The 25634-nt window shown below is 34.5% G+C and overlaps 1 protein-coding gene across 2 annotated transcripts in view; it reads left to right on the top strand.

Moving 5' to 3' along the window:
• Positions 1–25634, top strand: part of LOC118193429 (sucrase-isomaltase, intestinal-like) — a 147774-nt gene that overhangs the window by 17632 nt on the left and 104508 nt on the right. For both annotated transcript variants that reach the window (XM_085825203.1, XM_085825204.1), the window contains exons 2-4: positions 10119–10269; positions 14569–14798; positions 23980–24152. In XM_085825203.1, the coding sequence (XP_085681329.1) occupies positions 10119–10269; positions 14569–14798; positions 23980–24152 (554 nt within the window). The remainder of the gene's footprint in view (positions 1–10118; positions 10270–14568; positions 14799–23979; positions 24153–25634) is intronic.

The following is a 25634-nucleotide window of genomic DNA, read 5'->3' on the forward strand; positions in this document are numbered from 1 at the left end:
ATATATATGTATGTTTTGTGCCGCCGATAGCAACGAAAAAAGGAGGTGCAGAATTAGATACTCATGTACAGACGCCACGGAAAAAAATCTCTTTTGCAAAAGTCACGCAAAAAAAATTCATTCAAATGATTCGAGAGAATTCAAAATGGCTATTTTCTTTGAAATATGATACCCCAAATTTTTCGAGATTACAATACTTCCTTTAATTCGTACAAGGAAATAAAATATCTGATGGAAACACTTCATGACTTCTTATTACGGTCTATTAAATTATACACATTTTTCCCTGCATTTCATGTAAACTTAATTTCCTTGAATTTCATTAGATGTATAATTCTCCTTCAATCGATTCAGTTTTCACTTTGCAAGAAGGCAAAAATACATAAAAACTCAAAACACCTTTATTAAAAAATGTAAAATGCAGACCTAAAGCACCCAAACACAGTTCCCCCCCCAAAAAAAAAATTCCAAAGAGTTTCTACGGCAATCAATTCAGTTATCTAATTTTCGGCGCATAAAATTAAAAGTTACCTTTCGGTCCCCCTGAGCAAAAAGACACTGCAATTGGTTCACCAACGGATTTAATTCACTATTCTGCTAAGAGTTTGAAATGTAAATCAATGGTGGACTCGTTAGGCTTAGTATCACTTAAACAACATTCAAATTGTTGCTAATTTTCAACTATTGCATGCAGATTAACTAAAGGCATAAAAACCTTAACTGAATCATAAAACAACATAAAATCCAAACACTTTTAAAAATAAAAAATGCACAATTTATCAACATATAAGAATAAAAACTTAGGTCACAAAATTGGGTAATAGAGTGAGAAACGTATACATTTATATACGTTTGATGAGGTTGTTTGCAGCCGAAAAGGGAGGTGCACAACTGCATGTTATAGCAGTTCTGTATATAAAATTTCAACGTTCTGAGGCTTCTCGTTTTTTGAGTTATACAAGATACATGCATACGTACGTATAAATGTCACTAAAAATTCCCTTTTGAATCCATTTAGAATCTGTTTAGGGAAAAAGAGTCCTTTATTCTGTCCTTATGTACAGATGCCAAGCATAAACATCGTTAAATTGCATTCGAGAGCTGTCAAAATGAATATTTTTGTTGAAATATAATACCCGAAATTTTTCGCGAGGGCAATCCTTCCTTTACTTCGTACAAGGAAATAAAAAGATTACATAATGAAGAATCTGTACGCAAATATATGCTCCTTGCACTATGGAAAAATGGCGGCATCTAAGAGCCAGCAAATTTTGAACACATGTAGCCCTCCACCAGAACATGTGCACCTGAAAGTCCGAATTTTGAATTTCGAATTTGTTTTTTGATATTTTTCGTATTTTGTACAAATTTAATGAATTTTTGATTGGCAAACTCATTGATTACAAAGCGAGAAATGGCAAGATTGCCTGAAACGAAACATTTTTATCTCCAGCGCTCCAGACTCTTGCCATTCGGAAAAATATGAGGCATTTAAAGAATATTAGAGCAATAACCAGCTCATTTCCATAACTGCGCAACTAAATTGCTGCCAGGTCAAGAGTTTTCAAGGTTTTTACCATGTGGCGCAACAACAGTCAAATTTACTTTGTGGCGTACAATATCTGGACAAATGCTAGTTCCACATCCAAATTCGTTTTGGCTATTTATATGGGACAGTCTCGAAAATCCCAGTTAAAGTTCAAGCTGTACGCCCTGTGTCTGGTTTTTGCAAAGCAGGCGTAAACTTCCGCTAATTGCAAAAGAATTCAAGTCTTATGATGTCGTTGTCCTCCAAAAGCCAAAACCCGAGCTTCGCAAAGCCAACTCATATTCTAACCACTATCCAACGTTTCTCCTGCGAGATACCACTACGAGCTGACTCAACTTTTGAGGATCTACTTCGCATCGTTGATGCTACGATAATAAAAGTGTCTCTTATCTCTTCTCCATCTTCATCTTCATCTCCTTCTTCATCTTCATCTCATCTTCTCATCTTCATCTCCTTCTTCATCTTCATCTCATCTTCATCTCCTTCTTCATCTTCTCCATCAACTAAGGAACTTTAAAGCAGTCGTGAAATACGTTTCAGATATGTGAAAAGTGCGTTTTTATAAATAACGTTATAAGGTATTTCTCCCACCTTCCTAACGTACCTTCGTGGTGTAGTGGTCAGCACAATGGGCCGGTATTCCAGAGGTCCGTGTTTCGATCCCCGGCGAAGGCATTTGCTAATTTTTCAATTCTCCTGCTTCCAAAAGAATACCTAATGTCTCTACAGTGGCGCCCGAACAGGGACATTAGGTTAATTGGAAAATCCGGAGAGATGAAACATGAGTAACCGCCTTCGCCACGGACCTCTAGAATACCGGTCCAGCGTGCACAAACATTCCACCACGAAGGCACGCTATGAAGGCGGGAGAAATGCATTATAACGTAATGTCATATTAAAACACCAGTATCAGAAGTATCCGTTAAAAACGCTGCGTAGAAAGCAACGTGAGAGGTTAACATCTCTGGACTCCTGTCTGCTTTATTTGCATTGGATACATTATGAATATGAGAAAAACGGGCATCAAATTTAATTATTTCACACAGTATCTTATTTTCAGTTCTCTTAATAGTTTTCGTGTTTAGTTTTTGTACTTTTACAGCTTGCTGTTATTTTTTATTCACATGTAAATTCTTTTTCCTGGTGTGATGAAAAAGATACATAGATCAAGGCATGGAACTTTTTTTTTAAATTGAAAATTCTTTTTCAATGAAATAATTTTTCTAATAAAATAATTTTAAATTTTACTAATTAAATATTTATTAAAAATACATAAACAATATTAATTATTATGACGTAAAGGAAAAATTCGATCTAAAACTGGTATATTTTATAAAAGTCTTCACTGAAACCTAATTCACAGATCTCGAAAGTTTCCGAATAATTTCAACAAAATTTGTGTGAATTTGAAGAATTAGTAAGGGACGAACAATGATTACCACTGGTTGATTACTATTTTATTGATTTAAGGGGAAGTCTGAGAAATTCTTGACAAGCATTCTATTAATTTACTTCGAAAACAGCCCACCAGCGGCAGAGCGGTAAAGTCGCTGAACACTGGTAGTTCGGTCTGAGGATCGAATCCTGCGAACGGGCTGGCTGCATGGGTGTTTTCGTGGTGTTCCCCATGTGTAACGTGTAAAAAGTCCTCGACGAAGGCAACACTCCCTAAGGGCAGATAGCCCTCGAGTGCTTTGCCATAAGCTAATAAACCAACCAAATCAACCTTCGAAAACAATGCGAGTTCTTATTTTCTGAAAGAAAGTTTTACACGTTAAATGTAATAGAAGCACTTTTTGGTGGAATATGAAGTTATTTTAACTTCGGATATGAAATTAATGTCTATTCTGGGAAGCAAATTCGTAATTCTGAATCTCTGAATTTTTTTCCATCGGTATATGAAATACGCAAATATTTGTGTTTGAATAGCTAATTAATTTTTCTCTCTCTGTTCAAGCATGTTGCCTTTTCTCTGATTTTTTGAGAGAAAAATGTAATCGTAGAGACCACGCGAAATAAGTTGAGTATTTCTTGCTTTAATAAATGCTGCTTATTAATTTATACAGCCAGATGAATAGATTTCTAATATTCAATAACACTTGGTGGTAAAAACTTCAACTTACGAATCTCGTGCAAGATAGGCCACCAAAATTTATATGTATTTTTGTTTTTTTTCTTCAGTTCAAAATTCTGGAGTTTGTGATACTCTTCAGCAGGATTTAGTTTATTGTTTTGTTTGTGTTTATGATGCGACTGCATTTGAAAACAAATGAATATATTGAGGATTTGCACATCTTCGTTACTTTATTAAGATTATATAGCTTTAAAAAATCCTCCAATGAAATTAAATGCACTTCAGGGCTGGAGCATTTTAAGAAACATGCAACAGACTAATTCTGCAATCAGAAGATTAGTTAAATTATGCTTCAGGAAGCATTAGAAAATGGTAACATTGAGAGTTCTTTGAGTTGGAAAGACCGATTCAACAAATTAAAAGTACGTTCATTGTTTTCTTTTTTGTTCAGGAATTATAGAGCAATTTTTTTACTTAAAAACCAAAGCGTGTCAATAAAAAATGGTGAAGTTTGTTTTCAGTTGATATGCGGTAACAACTGTCATGTGATATGGTTTAAACTAGTTTGATTATTAACAGAGATTTTAAGGTGCTACTTTGGTAGACGGTTGCACGGATTTTTGGCGATTTACGTTGACGCAATTGTTGGCGCGATTTCTACAAACGTCAGCCATCTTGAAAAACGCTGTTTTTACGCATAATAAAGTATTCGAAACTTAAAAAAAAAAATAAATATCGTTAGAAATAATGGATTAATTTTTTTGTTGAAAATATCGTTTTTTAAGATGGCAGGCAAGTGTAAATAAATACATTTACTATGAGTATAAAATACCAAAGTAAGGTTATTATTACTTTCATATAGCAAAGAAGAGAATAAAAACACCGCTATAAAAACATTGTGCCAACGTTTAATTAGATTAAAATATTACTGAAATTGAATATCGAAATAAAAAACATCATCCAACATTTAAAAGAATTAGAATATTATTAAATTTAAATACTTTAAAATACGTTATATATAATATATATATATATATTATATATATATATATATATATATTATATAGAATAAATAAATATATATATTATATAGAATAAATAAATATATATATTATATAGAATAAATATATATATATATTATATAGAATAAATACATTTACTACGAGTATAAAATACTAAAGAAAGGTTAAATTATTACTTTCATATAGCATAGAAATAGAATAAAAATACCACTATAAAAACATTGCGCCAACGTTTAATTGGATTAAAATATTACGTAAATTGAATATCGAATTAAAAACCATCATACCAAGGTTTAAAAGAATTAAAGTATTACTTAAATTAAATACTTTAAAATAAGTAAATAAGAACGCTTCGTACACTAGAGCTAAAATGACAGCAATTAGTTTATTTTGTAAAAAAGGAGGAATGTCTAATAATTTTCTTACCGTTACAGCGGTTATTTCTTCCAACATGACCACAATATCATATACGGCCGTCTCAGAATCGGCTCTACTAACGGTCTTCATCTGTGATCTACATTTTCGCACTTCATTGAAGAAACAATTAGCGACATTTCCTCCAAATATTTAAAATAAATTTCCTCTGAGCCTTGTAAGAATTTATAAATAAATCTTTGGTTAGGAAAGCCAGGCTGGCGAAAATAAGGTCTCAAAGGACAATTTTTTGATTCCGAAACCAAAAATTCTTGGTACTTATCAAAAACAACATTCATCTTTGAAGGAGACATTTTTGAAGGAATTCGAAGATATGAATTAAATTTTAAAATGGCGCGGTAATGCACAAATTTTCAGCAACCTATCAGGGAGCTGATTATAGCTCATTAATGCACAAATATTCTATAACCAATCAGAAAGCTGATTACATCACGCCTAGAATTAAAATTATTTAAATAATCATACATAATAAAATCATTTTAAAAAAGAAATGCAAAATTAAATTGTATTTTAATATTTAACAGCCATAAATAATGTTTAAAGCATTAGATTAAATTTATAGATATTAAAACCAATTACTTTTAAAGTAAGGTGACGTCACTGATTACATCATCCACAGCATAAAATTTCATAAAATATGATAAAGAATAAAATTTTTATTTCAAATAAAAATGCAAAATTAAACTGATTTTTAATATTTAGAAGCCATAAATAATATTTAAAACACGGAATTTATGTATAATAACACGCATTATTTTTTAAATAAATTGTCAAAAAAGTATCGGTTACCATAAATAACTTATCCAGCAATGGGTTTACCATAAGTCGTATTACTAGCCAAAAGAAAAATTGCCAAAAACTCGCCAAAATCCGTGCAACCCTTTACCAAAGTAGCACCGATTTTAAAATCAGTACAGCGTTTTAATGCATGTTCGAATGACATCACGCGCGTTGGTAAAAGGTTTTCATACATACTGTGACTGTTACATACTAAAAGGCATATAATTGCTGACTTAGATCGACCGTATACTACTGTAACTTTGGAAAGCAATATTTTGGAAACTTTTGCGTTAAAAATTGTTTTACTTTCTTAATAACTGAACTTGATTTGATTTAATTACCTTTTCAATTAATTTTTTTTAAATTTTCAACATTTAAAAAAAAGATAACGTTTTTTAATTTAAATTTAATTTATAAAATTATTTTAGGATTAACTAAACCTATTAAAATTATTTGAAATAAATATCAATCTGAAGTATTAAAATTCAGCTGTCAGTTTATTTTAATCAGAAAATGTAATCAACAGAAATGTCTTGCGGGTACAAAAGTAGATTTCAGACAGAAAATATTTGACTTTTTTCATTTGTGCTTTTATTATTGTTTATTTATGTTTTGATAAACATTTAATAAGATAAATTTTAAATTTAGTTGAAATATTTCTCATTTCGTTGAAAAAATTTTTCATTTTGTTAAACAAAATCCTGGCCAGTCAGCTGTTTACATATTATTTATCCGACCCGCATGGAATTTGAGTTCAGGTCACTGGTATAAATCGTTAATACATTCACTGGAAGATTCGATGGTACGAGTTCTGAGGCCTCTATAGTTGAACTTTATCGTTTCCCGCAGTGAAAATCTCAAATATATATAAAAAAAAAGAACAAAAATAACAATTTTCGTAATATAGTGTGTGGTGGAATGTCAGATGTAAACACAGAAGCACAGTAATAATAAATAGCATGGAGAAGTCATTTTTATTCACCGATAATCAATTTACAGCAAATAAGTTTGATATTTAGAAGAACAGCTTAACTGAACGAACGCCAATCGCAATACATGCTTCACAATGACAATCGATCTCGTTTGCAAAATCTCACGAAGAACTTATCGACAGAATTAGTATTTCTATTGCAGAGGTAAGGCGAAATGCAAGAGATCATTCTAAATCTACGATAATCAATTCCCAGTCTTGTACTGTATGTATTGCAAATGGTGGTCGTTTCATTTGGACAAATCTTATATATATCAAGCAATATTTTTTTGTAAATATTCGTAACCACTTTTCATTCTCCATATTTTTCATACTTACTACACTCGTGTGCAAAATTAAGAGAATTTGCACATTATTTCGAATTACTGAAAAATTAATCGACAGATTTTAATGAAATTTGGTATGGATATCAGCGAAAAAGATATAACATTACAGAGGTCATTATATATACACATGATTATCAGCAAAGATCATAGTGTAGGGATATACAAAAATCCAAGTGGTGATATCAAACTTAAAATAAGTATAATACGGGGCATGGCCTCCCCTAGCAGCCAGATAAGTCGCGCAGCGTGCCAGCATGCTGGAGAGGAGGCAGCTGAGGAGTCTGTGGCTGTCGGTTCCACTCCTGCAGCAAGGCAGTTTTCAGCACCTGGCCAGATGAAATTGCCCTATTAAGAGGGCCTTAGAAATGCTTTATTGGGTTAAGTTTAGAAGATTTGGCTGGTCAGTCCTTCTGGCGAATATCCTCGCTTTCCAGATAAGCGTCGACCAGCTGAGCCCTATGTTGTCGGCCATTAACGGGAACCCAGGTCCAACTCCGTTCCTGAAAAGTTGAACATTGGGCTCTAAGATCTCCGCTCTGTACCTCAAAGCAGTCATGGAACCTTTGTGAAACACGTGCAGAGGGACGCGACGGTCTAATATTAATGTCTGTCTAAACCATTACACCTGCATGTCTAAACCATACCACCGTAATGATCCTTTCCCATGATGAGGTATCCCGTTTCAGGCTTTTCTCGAGATACAATCACGCCGAGAATCATTGTCCAGCAAAGCTGTAGTTACGGTTTTCAGCGCGCGGGGACAACTGAAGATTTCCCCCCCCGCCTGTAATCCAAGAATGAAAAACATTTCATTCTAAAATTTTATAACATCAAATTGGCATCCTATCGATGCTGCGCCCTAGAACAGCTGTCCCCCCTTGCCCCACCCTAGCTACGCCAGTGGTGTCCAGGCTGAATCTCGACTCATGTGTAAAATGCACGGTCTTCTTACTAAAGTCTGGTCTAAGGCGCATGTAGCTAGCACGATGCTAAACGCTTTGTGTGCTGCAATGACCAAAATGCAAACAGAGAGTCGTCTGACACACAGCCCTATCTCATGAAACATTCGAACAAATGCAGACCGTGAAACTCCGGTTCCAGGTGCATCATACAACTCACGTGAGAGCTGTGAAGCTGTCGCACTCCTGTGTTGCAGCAATGAAAGTGCCAAATAACGATCTTCATACGGCTTTCGTAGGCCTTGTCCAGGTCTTCTCGATATGGATCCAGTATCCTGAAACTGTTTCCATAAACTTGACGACAATGGGCTTTACCTTAAAGCTCTGTAGTGAGCTTAGGGTATTGAAGCTTAAGGGGGCTCATACACCTTAAACCCCTTAACTCCCTTCGAATATGTGACTGTTGCAAGAATTGGGAGATTTTATTTATTTTAAAAGTAATTACTTTCAACTTTTTACAGCTGACTACATAATATAACTGCTTTGGAAACTAGTAACCAGAAAGTTTGTGTTGCCACAAATACTTTTGTAATTTAATCCGCTTTGTGACAAAATTTTTCGTCACGTTTCCAGCTTGCGCGCACGATATTTTAAAAATGGCTAATGGTACATACTTGAAATTGGATGGAATTCTTTATATGAGCTCTATTTCTTAACTGAACCAAAAATCTGATGAATATTTTAATATTAAAAAATTTTATGGACGTAAACATTACAGGTTTTTTTAATAAAATACATTTTATAAACTCCACTTCAAATAAAATAAAAATTTAACATCAAATTCTTAAAATTTTTGGTTCACAGTAGTTTCCAAATGTTATAAAAGCTATATATTAAATATGGAATTAAATTATGCAACATAATGTTTCAAACTGTGCGCGCAAGGTGGAAGCATGACGAAAATTTTTGTCAAAAAGCGTATTAAATTATAAAAATATGTGTGGCAACAGAAACTTTCTGATCACTATTTCAGAAAGCAGCTATATTATGCAGTCAGCTGTAAAACGTTGGAATTAATTGCTTTTAAAATAAATAAGTTATCCCAATTCTTGCAACAGTCACATATTCGAAGAGCTTATGGGTTTTAAGGTGTACTAGTCCCCTTACGGTATTTTAAGGTATTAAGGAAAAGCCCTAGGCATCCTTATGGCACACCGAAACGCAGATCGCAAGTATGTTAAAACTATAGCGTTTTAAATAGTTTGCCCTTTGCCAGTTAATTACCATGTTTTTTTAATTAGCGCTTTTAAGTCAAACTTAAAAAAGAAAAATGAAAGAAATGAAGGAGACATGATATTGAAAACATGCCTTTTTCATGATTTTCTAATTTCTGCCAAACATGGTTTATATTTCCATAGCAAAAATTCTCTTGCCACAAGCGAAATTGCGGCACTTAATTATTATGTACTGCCAAGTAGTACGATTTAGCGCCAAATATGGAGACCCACTTTAGAATATCGCACTAACGATTGGCGACCGTTGCCGAAACTTCCACCAACGGTCGACAGGATAATACGTAAGTATCGAAATTTCCCTATCTCAAAGCTTGTACAGCTATTAGGAATTTATTTGGAACAAGAAACAGCAAAAACCCGCTATACCCTCGCCGACATTTATTACCTCGCCGATTCCGGATCTTCTGATATCCAAGCGGATATGCAACAATTACATAACGAAGACACGCAGTGGGGAAGGTAAACGTTTCTCGCAGGTTAAAAACAAAAAACTGCAGAATCATCCTTACTTATCTAATAAAAAAGATGAGCAGCAGAGAAGAAAAGAAAGCTTTAGTTTATAGTCTTTGATCCTGCAAATATGCATTTATGTTCCTGCAAATATTAATTTACTTCATGTATGTTCTGGAAGGACGCAAATTGTAATATAATTTCTAATTAATGTAATATATTAATTATATTAAGTCGTGAGTTATATATGAGAACTATCCTTTAATACATACTTATTTATTTTATCTCTTTCAACAGAGAAAATTTAAAAAGAATTACAAGCTCATTACATTAATCGCCGTTGTAGTAATCAGCCTGGTACTGCTAATAGTGCTTTTAGCTACTTTACTTCCACGGCGACGAGGGAATCCGGATGAAAACGACAGAATAGAATGCCCTGGATTTAAAAGTATGTGACCTTTATTTTTACGCAAAGGAAATCCGTCTTTTTTTTTTTTTTTTTTTTTGTAATTTGTTCGAAATACTTTCTTTTTCATAATTCTGTTTGCATACACATGATCAGATAATTTGTAGTGCAAATATTCATTATTTTCAAAATAATGTGTTAATTAAAACTTTATTTCATTCACTTCAATAATAAAATTTAATTTATTAGTATTCGCTTTACGTATTTCATAATTCTCTATTTCAATTTTTTTTAATCATTATGTGTGCCAGTCGAAGCAAAAATAAACTACTTGATGTGATATTATTTTAAATTAACTTACTTTTTTATGATTAGTGTTTTTATGTATACCGTATACCTTACTGAATCTGATTATTTAATTTATGCCTATTCATGGTTATTTTATGTCATACATTTGTATGTTAGAAATTTACTATTCAATGTATAACGAACTGATACTTTACTGATATTATTTAATAGCCTAAATAATTATTTTTAAAAGTAATTATTAATGCTCTTTAATTTTAACTTCAAGAATTAATAGTGAAACGAGGACGAAAGTCTAATCTTGAAAATGGTTGAAAAGAACATAATGTTGATTTCAATTACAATTAAAATTGGCACATTTAATCTGGCTTGACTAATTCATAATTTAATGAAAAAAGAAGAATGGACGTCTAAACATAAACATGGTTCAAAAGGATCATTTTAGTGTTATTTCAGTTAGCGTTAAAATGGGCACTTTCATTCTGATTTCACTAGTCAAAGTATTTCACACAGACTTCACAAAAATCTGATGTGGACACCACAATGACTTCCTTGCACGGCCTTTTAAATTATACGCACTTTTTTGGCGCACTTCATTTAAACTTATTTCCTACAATTTTATTACAAATATTTTTCTCCTTCAGTTCTCATTTCTCGGCAAGGCAAAAAATACACAAAACTCAAAATTAAAAATTGTGAAATACAGAAAAACCTAAAACACCAAATACAGTTAAAAACAATTGAAAAAAACTTTTACAATTAAAATTAGGGTTTCTAGGCAAGAAACAAGCAATTTGGTCAGAGGGCTGACAGACTAAATTTTCGGTGCACAAAATTGAAAGTTAACTTTTGGTCCTAATCGTAAAAAGACATTCAAGTTGGTGCACCAGCAGATTTAATTCACTGTTCTACTAAGAGTTTCAAATGTAGAGAAATGGCGTCCTCGTTAGGCTTAGCGCCATTTTAAAATTTTTGATAATTTTACGAATATCGCATGCACATTAACTAAAGGCATAAAAACCTTAACCGGAACACAAGAACAACATAATGCTACTACTTTTAAATCAATAAATGCAGAATTTAAATAATAAAAGAATAATCAGAATAAAAATACTAAGCTCACTGAGCCGGGTAACAGATGGCAATATATATATATGTAAGACAAAAAATATAAAAGTAAAATTCTAAATTTAACTCACTACTATATCCTCTTTTATTTTTTATTTCATTTGGAAACTTCATCGCTCTGTCCTAAAAATAGCGCTTAAGTCCAAACTGCGTCATTCAAATTAATCATGCGATCTTACGTAACCCTTAATGCAGATGCCTCTTGACCAATCACCAAATTGTAAACCAAAACTAAAAACTGATCCCTCCCTTCTTTCTATGAACTTAATGCGCCACTTTTGCTTGTGCTCTCCTCTTGGCTAGACGTCTTTCTGCAATTATGTGTGTGCTGCTACTTACGCTTCTGTGAGAATAATATCAAAATTGAAAATGCTCTTTAATAGGCACGAGTAGAGTGCAAAGTGAATTGTGGCCACAAGTGAATAAAAATAAATGAAAGGAATTTAATCTGGCTCGATTGCTTATTCTTCAACATGAATGGACGCTCTAAGCTTCAAGTATCTACGCAACTGGTATTTCTACGCATCTACGTCTCAATGTTCTTATTTCAGTGCCTCTAAAAGTGTTCTGTCATTACATTTTTCGGCCAGTTCTAATTATGAAGAATTCTACACGGGTTTGTTAGTCTGTGTTCACAGTGAATCATGGGAAAAGTCCTGTTTCACCTAAAATTTTAATGCAAGTTTGTGCCGCATTCATAATCATGTCTTGTCATCATTCATAATCATGTCTTTCATGTCTTGTCATCCAACCACAGTTTCATTACATATATATGTACATATACAGCAGTTCCAAATACAGAATTTCACCGTTCTATGGCTACTCGTTTTTGAGTTAAGCGAGATACGTACATATGTAGGTATGTACGTACAGACGTCGAAGGAAAAAAAAATCTCTTCAGAATCCATTTTAAATCCATTTTACAATGCGTTTTGGAAAAAATAGTCCTTTATTCTGTCATAGGTCCAGATGTCACGCAGAAACATTGTCCAAATGGATTTATACGTTGTCAAAATGGGTGTTTTCGTTGAAAAATTACACCTGAAATTTTTCGCGATTACAAAACTTCCTTTACGTCGCGCCAGGAACTAAGAAGAACAGTGGATATACTGAAGGATGGGTAAAACGATCATCAGGAATGTGATTTCAGTTAGCATAAAAATGGGCACTTTCCCTCTGACTTATTAATAGTTAAATGAGAAGAGAAGGACGGACGTCTAATCTTAAGGATGGTTAAAAAGATGATCCTTTTAACGTAATTTCAGTTCGTATTAAAATGGGCACTGACTTTTGGCACACAGTATATATCAATAAAAAATTTGAAACAAAAGTTCAAGCAATCTACGTTAAATATAATTTCTTGAAGGGTGCAGAAAAGGATCGTCTAATACACCCTGCTATACATGTTTTTTCAGAGCGGCGTTTTTTTCAGAATCATTGGTCGTAGACATGTAGTTCCAGCTATAAAAGTGTTTTAAATGAGGCAAATACTCAAATTTCGACATTTTAAAATTTAAAAAATATGATGTGTGCGCCACATGACTTCCTTGTACGGAATATTAAATTATACCCATTTTTTCTTACATTTCATTTAAATTTAGTGGATTGAATTAAATCTACTTCATCGATATAGCATAAATCATAGCGACACTTTGACCCTAGGTTCACTGCACAGCATTATATTTCGCTCATTTTTTAACTCAGAATGCATAAAATTTATATCATCTTAAGAATTATCTAATCATTGTCACATGTTCTATTCAAATACTATAATAAATCTAGAAATTAAGCAAAGAACAACAACAACAAAAAACAAATAGTTTTCACAGACGATTCAGTATTTCTCATTCAATTAATTCAGTTCTCAGTTGGCGACAAAGCAAAAATACATTAAAACTCAAAATGTTTCTATTGAAAATTATGAGGTAAATCTTAAACATTTATTTCCTCGAATAAATTCCAGAATGGATTAAACATGATTTAATTTGCAATAATAAAAGAAGGCGTTATCTTTGTTATTGCAAAGCTTACTTTCTCTAGATTGGCAACAAATGTAAACAAGCAATGGCCGCCGTTGAAAAAATTATTAGGCTTAGCGGCACTTAAACAACTTTTAAAGTACTAATTCAGAATTGTTCGGCGTGTTATTGTGTCTTAACTTTTAAATTGTTGATAATTCTAAAAATATTGCATACAGATTTACTAAAGACATAAAAACCTTAACCGGAAGATAAGAACAACATAATTCAATCACTTTTAAAGCAAAAAATGCACAACTTACAAACATGTAAGAATAAAAAACTGAGATCACTGAGCCGAGTAACAGAGTGGGTATATATACATATATTTATATACTTTTGGTGCGGCCGATTGCAACCAAAATACGAGGTGCACATCTACATGTTATAGCAGTCCTATATATTCAACGTTCTGAGGATACTCATTTTTGAGTTATGCGAGATACGTACGTACGTACGTACGCCACGAAAAATTCTCTTCAGAATTCATTTTAAATTAGTTTTACAATTTTTTTTGGGGGGAAAAGAGTCTTTTATCCTGTCCTTACGTACAGATGTCACGCAAAAACATCGTTAAATTTCATTCGCTAGCGGTGAAAATGGTTATTTGCGTTGAAATATGATGCCTGAAACTTTTCGCGATTACAATACTTCGTACAAGGAAGTAAAAAAAAATACAAAATCTAATTTTTCATGCGGTTTCTAAATTTCTATAGTTATATTCAATAAAGTTTGTACTCATTATCGAAAAAATATTTGACTTTTTAAATAAATAATTCTACGTCTATGGCATTCTACGGCTGTCGACATATGACCAAATGACATATGACAAAATCTGGACACGATATAAATATTTTATCTGATATCTTAAACGTTATGATCATTTCAGGTAAGGAATCTTGTGAAAAGTCTGGCTGCTCTTACGATTACATAAACAATGGACCTTCCTGCTATGTGAAAAGCGATAGGTTTCGGTATAAAGTTTTATCTCAAACAGCTAAACCTGATGGCGTCATCCTCAAACTGGAAGCTACTGAACAGCAAACACCTTACGGACCTTCCTTTCCTCAAGTTAAATTCGAAGTGACTTACATCACAGAGAACATCATCCGATTCAAAGTAAGTCCTGGAAATATAATCCCTTTCGCTAACATTTCCTTTACTGTGTGAGTTTAGAAATTTATGACGATCATTTATACTCATTTGAAATACATTGCCCAGCCATTAAAATTACTATACCGTGAAGGCGTCATGCAGCAAAGGTCAAATTTGCATGAAAGGTACTACATGCTGGGATATACAAATGATTAGCATTCCAGCGCATGCGCACAATGCAGATATCAGTAACGATATCTACAAATGGACCGTAATTAGAGACTTCAGATCCCTGGAGCAACAGATAATAATGGAGCCTACCTCTTTATTATTTCGCACAAATTTAACCACATTTTTCTAGTTATGAATCATAATTTTCGTGGCAATTAAAGTAACTCTATGCATTTCAATTGAATAAAAAAAATTCCGATATAAATGTGTACTCGATGTGTTACTTTTGATTCCTGTTTAATCTCGTTAGGTTAAAAAGAATATGATATCCGGAGTTATTAAACGTCATACAGAGCGTAATATAGAACATATGTACTACAATTCAGGTAAAATGTTTACTAGTACATTCTTCAGATTGTATTTTATTTTTACTCTTGGATTACGAAAACCTTTGTTTTCTAATTATTAAAGAAATAAATTCATTAATTATTTTATCGTAATTAGTTTTTGGGATTCTGTTATTCTCAACTGAGAACAAAACTAAACTGGCAAGCATTTCCTCTACCATGCGGCTTCGAAAATGGTTGTAATGTTCTAGCTAAATTTGTAGTCCTTGGGAAGCTAGAATCCTTAAGAACTGTGAAGCGAATAATCGCTGAGTTGTTCAATAACAACTGCAAAGAAGCTTTAAATTACCCTTTTATTCAACTCAAGATATTTAACAGATGACCCCTTTCGGACTTACAGTAATCCTCTGCTTGGGCTTTTAACTTAAGATAGAAAGCAAGAAACTAATCTAATGCTAACTGAACTAAAACCAGCCGAAGTTGTGCAGATACAGTAATACCCCGCTTAACGCGGGGGATACGTTCCATCGAAGTAGAGCGTAATGCGACACAGCGCTAAGCGAGGCTATCTTAACATGTAAATAATGGGGTTAGGGGAAGACGGATAAAAAATGGTTAGGCATTAAATTTAATAATGTTTTTTTAATAAAAATAAAATCAAACATTTATTTCTTACAACAATAAAAACAATATAAACGCATATACTTTTAAAAACAAATAAAATTCTCAGTCAGATCATTCAGTCTATTCTGGGTTTCCAATTTTCTGCCTTTTTGTTAAGAAGGCATTATGATAGATTGGCTTAATGGCATATTGCGTTCAATTTCGTCGTCAATCCATATAGACAGTCGTTTTTCCATTTGCTCTATAATGTTATTTCTAGAACGGGTAATTCTAGTTGCAGAGCTTGACGTAGTTGCAGTTGCCGATGACAGTATTTTTCCTTTATTCTTAAGAATTGTACTTATTGTTGAAGTTGCCAAAATCAAATGCAGCACTAATTTGAGATTGACGTTCACCGGAATCTAATCTTCTAATCACTTGCATTTGAGTTTCCAGTGAAATGCTTTTTCTGGTTGCTATCTTTTCTTGTGTTTTACTCGTATTATCACCCATGATAAAAACTAAAGATCATAATATTTGTCACTGTATTATTAATCGTTATAGTATTATATATCAAATTTACAATAATGTCAACAAATGTTGTTTCAAATGATAAAAAGCAAGAAACACAACTACACTGTTTCGGATATGTTATTTGGAAACCTAGCGCTGCGCACAATTTCGGAGAATCCCCGGGTTGAAATAAAAGAGCGCTAAACCGAAACAGCGTTAAGCGGGGTCTTACTGTATTTCCAACCGAGCTGGCCCTTATTAAAAGATCACCGGCTAATACTAGCAGGCACGTAGTATTGTACCGAATGTAGTTAAATTAGGCTTAACGCAAGGGCGTGGTCAGAAGGCAGAACACGGTCTACTAAGAATTCTAAAGCTTTTCTAGTGAAGTGACCGAGACTTGCTCTTAAATACTAGTTTCTGCCTCATTTACTTAAAATGCGATCTTGGAAACTCATGCTGGTAGGGAATCGTAGGTGGGAAATAATGAAGTAAAGGAAAGTATGTTCAAAAATAAAATTAACTATTAGGGCATTAAAATAAACCCCTATATAGCTCATTTTTAGTTTTGGGAATGGTCGATTAGCCTTAACTACAGTCACAGAAACGATGAAGCACATGATGCATGCTGTGTAAACACATGTGCTTAATGGTGTAGGCACAACATGCATCATCAAGAAAACTCGAGGAAAGTGAACTCATTATCAAGATCCATTAATCCGTATGATGTTATTAATTCTTTTCAACCTCCTCTTTAAAGGAAGCCTTAATTAAAGGTAACTGGGATGGGGATGGAAAAGCTAATGATGCGTCCTCTGGAAACCTTCGAAGCAAATCAACTGCTTTGTCGTCGGATCTCTTTTTCATTCACTTTCATAAGAAATTCGAATAAAATTACTTGGCAAGTATCAAGAACATTCTTCATACCTAGGAAATGATGACGAAGTTGAGTGAATAAAAAAAATCTATCTATCTATCTAAAAAATCTATCTGTATATCTTCTGTACCCTAAAACAAGATTCTAGATCTTTTAATGCATAATTCATCATAATGATTTTTTACTAATCCTACTTTGCCAGAACTCTTTAATTATTCTCTAAAGCTCAAAAATCTCTGAAGCGATCGCCACAAGATCTTCAAATTTCATTCGAGTTTCGATTATTCTATGCAAAGCATTCTCTAGTAATCCATAATCGATGATGATAAATTTACGGCTTGAGATTGTAAAGACATTAGCACAATGTTTAGAATTAATAGAAGTTTATACTGTATAACTACGCGTAGGATAAAGTCAGTTTACTTTAGTTGTATTGCTTCATTCCATTCCGTTCACTCTGGCTACTCAGAATTATGCGGTTGAGACATTTCACCACATTTTCATCTTTATGCTTTAAGGCATACACTGAATAATATCTCCCGACTCAGCAAGTAGGATTTAGGACTTTTCGTGTTACTTGATCCACTCTGGTATATAGTTTTCAGTTCGTCTCAGCGAACAATGTTATGACCAAAATAGCAATCCACATTTTTGACTTAAAAAAAAAAAAAACTAATTAATTTCTAGGTTTCCCTCAGTAGCATCTTTTAAAACTAAATTTAGATTATGTTCCGCACAATTCATTATAGGCTCCAAATATTTCTGCTGCCCCATCATATCCTTGCCCACGACATTTTGTTAAATTCAAATTTTTCTCGTACCTTTTCATGATTGACCTTTTATTTTTTTAAATAAAAGTTTCTTTCTGGTAATACACGAATATGTGTAACCATTAATTGTCATCGTTCACACTGATACACAATTTTCATTCTCAGTGAATCATTTCTGTCAATGTATAGGTGTGTATGTATCATTTTTATTGATGTGTGTATAGTCCAGTAGAGTAATGTATGATTATGTGTTTTCATTTATCGCCATCATTCGTATGTGTTTATGCATATCATTTCTAGTAGTTTATGTATAGTCATATAGGATGACATACGATTACGTGTATTCATTAATTGTCATCTTCTGCATTATTGCGCCAGTTGCGTCAGTGTTTCATTTCTTTTAATGTATAAGTGTTTATTGTTTGCCTATCTCATTAACCCGTTAGACCAATATACATATGTATCCAATGTACCTATACCACCAATGTACCTGTGTATGAAACTTTTTATCAATTGTATACTGAAGCATATATATGCACACGCCCTTGTTTGGCCACGTCAATACCACATATTTTCCATTAATATATTCCCGATGCAGCCCTCTCAGGAAGTCGGCAGGGTTGTGTTGTTCTAAATAGGTGCGGGTACCGGACGACACCCGATTTGTCATATTAAGCCGTCCGGGGTGTCCGGGCCCTGCATTCACCTGTCACCTTTTATTTTTCTAACAGAAATAAAAACTTCACTAGTTTTTAATTCAGAAGGTATTCCTGTTTTGTCGTTCACTATTTTTACATATGCAGGGGAATTCAAAACTATGTGTCAAAAATGTAAAGGAAGGTAGAGGGGACCTGAATAAGCAGGTTTCGTATAGGAATGTGTATGCAGTAATGCCGTATTACAGCACTAGCGCGAGAGACAGGAGACCGCTGGGTGAGCAGCTGGTGTCGATGCTTACTCAGCGGGACCACGTTTATTTAAAATTTTATATCACAATAAAAATTTGATTTTGATGCATACATAATTTTGATGTATACGTATTAGCACGTGAATCACAGGAAACTGAAAAGACGGGCAAAAGAAAAAAAAAAAAAAAAGGCAAAAGAAAAAAAAACTATTAACAGTTTACAATAGATACTTCAAAGAGCGACCACCAACAGCGATATAAGATTCACAGTGGCGGCGCATTGGAAACGCGTAGATTAGAAAAGACGTCAGGCATGACGAGCCCATGTCCAACTGCAACAGACAAGTGGGCAACAAGAACTTCTGCAGATGTGATGGAACTCCCGGGTACACTAGGCCTTTAATATGACCTTAAAAGAAGAAGTCCAAGCTGGTTAAATCAGGAGAACGCGGTAGCCAGTTAACTGGTCCTCAACGTCCTATCCAGTGCTAGCTATCCAGTGCTATCCAGTCCTATCCAGTGCTATCCAGTGCTAGCCTATCCATGTGGTTCCAGACGTTCCGGCTGAAGTGAGCTGGGCTCCATCGTGCTGGAACTACATTCGTTTGCGAACAGCTGGAGCGACCAAAAGTTCAGGTAATGTTGAATCGCTTCCTATACATTCTTTGAGCAACTAATCCATTTCCATGTGCAGCCCCGTATATGAAATGCATGTCGACAAGCTTCGCTTTGGTGTAACTGCTCGAGATCCGTGAGGAAAGTGAAGAATCCAGCTAGTGCAGCGCTTTTATAGGTCGGACTCATCAGCGCTCTCTACCGGATCAATGCGGCATTACTGCACACACATTCCTGCTTATTTAGGTCCCCTCTTAGACATATAATTTTGAACCACCCTGTATATGTAAGATAACAAATATGGAAATCAAAATTCACCCCGTAATTCTTCCTCTCTAAAAAATCGTAACTTTTCTGGACCGCGTCATTTCTAGATCAATCCACCTTGCTTGGCTTGGGTATCGCTGATGACGTAGCTAACTCGGAATCTGGAGTCAAAATTTTGAGAACTGAAACCTTTCTAAGCTAAACTAAAACCTTGTCTTGGTGTGCTTCCATATTGGATAATTGCTTCAGCGCCTCTGCAGCAGTCAAGATGCTTCTTCATTCTGTTTGCTTTGTCGTGCCGATAACTATGCCACTACCTAAAATGGGACACTACATATAAAAATGCGGGTGCGTATAACACCCATGATCATGTGTAATTAAAGATAAGTTTTTGATAATTAATTCATATCCACCAATAAAAGGTATATTCAATTCGACCAGGTCTGCCTACAAATCTTTCCTTCGAGTGTTATCATTCTAAGTCTTCCCAGGATATAACGAAGAGAACCATCGTCAGTCTGTTGCAGCTTACTCCAAGTCATCTTATTACATATATAAACTTCACTCTATTGGTTCACTTTAAAGACATCTTGGGCTGTATCTAGAATTAGTGGAAAAAAATGAGGCATTTTGAAGTTCGTATTTTATAGCATTATGAAGATTGACATAATCTGATTAGTCATTGATGAATTCATAAGTATCATTCTTTATTTAACTAGAAACAAACTTTACTTCTAATTAGCTAAGTAATTTGACTCCTTAAACAGTGAAAACATAAGTATCGTTAGCGAAGTTTAGGTTTTCAATTTTTTTAAATAAAATTTCTAGTATAAAAGAATTCATATTTATTTTTTCATCACTCTAAGCTCAGGACCGTATCTACCACTACGGCCCTGGCATAATATACTGTTTCATAGAACTAAGAATGATTACGGTTTTCCGTTAGAGTTTAAAAAACAAGAGAGCTTCAATTGTTTTTACTAATGAGAACAGGATGTACGTTGCAAATTTTAAGGGGAAAAGAATTACGGCAGAAAATGAAAAATACAAACAAACAAAAAAAAAAAAAAAAAAAAAAAAAAAAAGGAAATCAAATTCCAAATGATATGTATTGCGTAAAAATTCACATTTTCTACACACTGTTGCCATTAAAATTGCAACACCATACAATAAACAGCTGAAATGACATTTGCATGGTAGATAGAAAATGGTAAAACATGAAAATGATCAGAAATGAAATTATAGGGATCTCTAACACTACGTAAACAAAGGAAGGCTTTTCCATAAGCGAATCATGTTTCCTCTTTGTTTAATTAATTAGATGTGCTGAGTATGCTTTGAATACAATGATGGAATGCACAGTAACATGCACTTGAATTTGAATCGACTAAGAATAAGAGTTTACCTTGACTGCGGTTTATCATACTGCCAAATTATTGCTCGCATGGAGCGAAATCTGACCACTATGTGAGTATGGAATCGATGGATCCAAATGGATGAGCGGGCTCCGCTCATCCTTTTTGGATTCATCGCGTATGAGAAGATAGACATTATGAGAGAACTCGCCGTACGGCGATGTTTCTCATTTTAGCACAGGAAATACGGTGTGTTGCACAGCGAGAAGTGTTTGCGCTTACAGTGAGACATCTCATAAGAGTCACAAACTACAGGGGTTGGACAAAAATATGGAAACACCTTTAAAAAAACATATTTCTTTGCTTAATATGGTGTAGGAAACGCGTTGGCATCCAAAACAGCTTGCAGTCTTCTCGAAATGGATAAATACAGTTCCTGTATGTTTGCCAAGGGAATATTATACCATTCTTCCTGCAAAACGGTGGCAAGTTCAGATAACGATGTTGGCGGTGCATAACGAGAACGCACTTTCCGTTCCAATATAGACCACAAAGGTTCGATAATATTCAGGTCTGGTGACTGTGGTGGCCAGGGAAGATGGAACAACTCATCCTCGTGCTCAGAAAACAAGTCCTGGACAATGTGAGCTGTGAGAACAGGGGCTTTGGTGTCTTGGAAGACACCGTCACCATCGGGGAACAAAGTTTGTACCATGGGATGAACTTGATCGGCCAAAATGTTCACATAAGTCTTGGCACTCATGTGCCCTGACACAGTTATCATGGGGCTAGCAGAGAACCACGATATGGCTGCCCAAACCATAACAGAACCCCCGCCATGTTTCACTCTTGGCAACAAGCAGTCTGTATTATAAGCTTGAGATGGTGTTCTCCAGACGTAAACTCGGCCAGAAGTGGGAAATAATGTGAAAGAAGACTCGTCAGACCATATTACTCGCTTCCACTGCGCTATAGTCCAGGCTTTGACTTAAACACCTCCTTTTCCTGTTACGGGCATTAGCGTCACTGACGAGTGGCTTCTCAATTGCAGCACGGCCAGCAATTCCCTGTTTATGAAGCTCCCTTCTAATTGTTTTGGTACTCACAGGGTTCGGTAACACAACATTCATTTCAGCAGTAACTTTTGCAGCTGTGATCTTCTTATTTTTCGTCACAATTGCCCTTAATGATCGTCTGTCACGATCACTCAGGACACACTTGCGTCCGCGCTGTGATTTAGCAGATGATGTTTTTCCGCTTTTCAAATATGCGGAATAAATCTTCGATACAGTACCTCTTGAAACACTAAACACCTCGGCTACCTTGCTTACGGAAGCACCTACCATACATGCTCCAACAATTTGCCCACGTTCAAAGTCTGTTAATTCTGACATAATGCAATGACAACCTCACATAACAGTACTCTGACAACAACTGAACTGTTTAGCACATTTACGAAGTTGTATAGGTGGCGTCAGTAGTCAAAAACGCCAGCGTCACTTACATATTTCATTAAAATAAATCTTTCTTTTCAAACATGCATTTCACAAAGTGTTTCCATATTTTTGTCCATCCACTGTATGTGCCTGGTAGTAATTTCTTTGTGTGCATTGCTTATTTTACTTGCTTAATGCATGTTCCTGCGCTGGCAATCGTCCATCGAACGTATCAAATGGAACATGAATGGCGTGTAATTTATGTTTCCTTTCTTTCTTTTTTGTTTTGTTTTTGTCTACGTTTCTCCATTGTGCTGAAGCCGGGATGACCCACTCATGTGTCACAGGGCAACTTCATGGCCAAGCAAGCAAGCAAGATCAGTCCCCTTAACCAGCCTAACTAACCTAACATGAACAGCGTAGCATCGTCTTCTCATAGGAATCCCATTTCTGTATGCAACAGCATATTGTATATGTGAAGATATTGTGCCACAGTACGGAGTAATTGTTGGAACGGCCCAGCATAGGCATACGTGATATAGGGTGGGGCAGGATATGAGTCGTGCTCGTGTCTGATGCTCATATCTAATAGTCTGCATGATCAGTCAGTATTAGAATACAGACATTATGAACGCCTATGGTTGCCAGATATGTCCAGAAGCAGCCTAGAAGGACCTTCCAACAGGATAGCACTCGTCCACACGAGGGATTCCAACACTTCTTTGACATGCAGAAGGTTATGGTTTCATCTTGTCTGGTGCATTCACCAGATTTTTGCCCACACTGAATAAGTTTGATCAATGGCGTCACAGATTTTGGTGGTTTCTGCCATGACAGAAACCACCAGCATCTACATCAGATGAACTCTGATGACAAATTCAGCTCCCTAGGTTGATATACTATAACGTCTCATCGACTGTATGAGGCAGCTCATGATAAAAATACTCGCAGTGCATTCCTTTTACCCAAAATACCTAAGATATTAATGATTTCATCCTTGTTTTATTAGAAATCCGTTTAGTTAGTTTATTGTGTTACCTTTTGTCCTTGTTGGTGCTGCAATTTCAAGGACCAGTCCTATACGTTTTGAAAAATAGGTGACAGCAAATGATCATAGTCACTGTTGTTTAGTTTCTGAAATTGGAATTATGTGTTTATGTCCAGTTTTGCAAGTAATATTAATCGAAAAATATTTTCGAAGTATTTTTCATACTTAATCAAGTGTTGCTCAAAATGCTCAGCAATATAGCTAGCAGCAATCCAGAAAGGTAGAATTAAATTATTAAAATTAAAACAAAATCTGTTAAAATTGACTCAACAAGGAACTACTTATTTTATTTACAGTTATCTGATGGCACAGAAAATTACCAGCCTTACGAGGTTCCAGTTCAGGACCACTTTCCTTTGTTGAGGAATGAAATAAATATTGATGCAAACAACTTATCTTATAAAGTCAGCTACAGCAATGAAGCTGACTATTTTCACATGAACATTTCTCGCATAGAAGGAGTAACTTTGTAAGTATTACATTTTAGTTACGTACTTCTTATTCAAAATTAGACAAAAATAAATTTTTCATTTAAATATGTGCTTAATTTTTTTTTTAATTAAGGCAAATCTTAGAAGTATTATTGGCTAACGTTCAGTCTTAAGTCTGACCATTAGCCCCCCATAAGTTGCAATCTGAGGATTTACAAATTCTCATCTTTCCCCCCGAAATTTTCAAGAAAACTTTTGTATTTACAGAATTTATACTCCACTCTCACTCATAACCATTCTTATTTTATTTGGTCTTGTACTGTAAGTTAGCCGGTCTGCTGGTATACTTTAAAGTGGGACCATTTTACGTAAAGTGGGACCATTTTCAGCCGCATGAGACTACAGACATTGGAGGATGGGATAAAACTATCTACGGGAAAAGCTAGTCCCACAGTTTACTGTCTGTCTGGAATTAAGCAGAATCGCCTTCTGTGGTTGTACTGGAGATAAAAAAAATTCGGATATACCGGCGCACAGCAATCTCTGTAGATAGCACCGGGAAACATAGCCAAAGCTTTTCGACAAGAGCATTCATAACTTCCGGAAGATACGAAAATTTTCAGACATAAAGCTGTAGCTTTTGAATTCTGGTATCAAGTCTACGCTTAATTTGAAGTAATATCGCACAATATCCCTTAGCAAAGTTGCTGGCTGTTGTAAAGTTCCAGAAAATAACATCCCTCCAGGGAAGAATTTAGCCAATCAAAGACAAATTTGCTTAAATTTGAATTCCCCCTTTACAGACAAGAAAGCGATGTTCGCCGTGACTTTTGGAACAAAACTATCAAGCACTTTCGAGAAAGACAGAAACAAACGGGGGGAAAAAGCGCACCTTTTTCATTTGAGAGTTTAACGAGCTTTTGTGAGCTCTGTGTTCCGGGGTAAGCATGAAGGCTCAACTATGGAAAAGATCCTGATTCGTTTCAAAAGTAGGGAATATTTTCTCAAGTATTTTCTTTTGTATGTTGGACGTGGAATAGTTTTGCGGAATGAACGAATCGAATACGACTATGTTATCAATACTAATATTTTTTCGAAAACCCAAAATTTTTTTAAAATGATTTCACGAGTACTGTTTTATGTGTTCACAATTCCTCTAAATTAGTTCACATAATTATGGCAAATAAATATTCTTCACGCGTTACCAAATCATTCTTCTGCGAGCAATTCTGTGTTATACAAAAAAAAGTATTGGTAAAAAAAATATTGGCAATTGCCTTAATTTATTTATATTGACAAATAAATAAAATGTTATGCAATTTTAGCTGTCGTAATTAAATACAAGACATCTTAGGTCTATAAAAATAGTAAAAATTTTATTTTAATTTGCATTTTCTACGATTTTTCTTTCGAAAACGAAAATTTGCATGTCAAAAAAGTATTGGCAAAGTTTTAACTGCTATTCAAATTTTGTTAAATTGAAGTCACGTGTTTCGATTGATAAGAAACTCTACCGGTAT

Source organism: Stegodyphus dumicola, chromosome 10 (genome assembly GCF_044657685.1).
Source record: "Stegodyphus dumicola isolate Sdum_Otavi_A_Nest chromosome 10, ASM4465768v1".
Taxonomy (NCBI): domain Eukaryota; kingdom Metazoa; phylum Arthropoda; class Arachnida; order Araneae; family Eresidae; genus Stegodyphus; species Stegodyphus dumicola.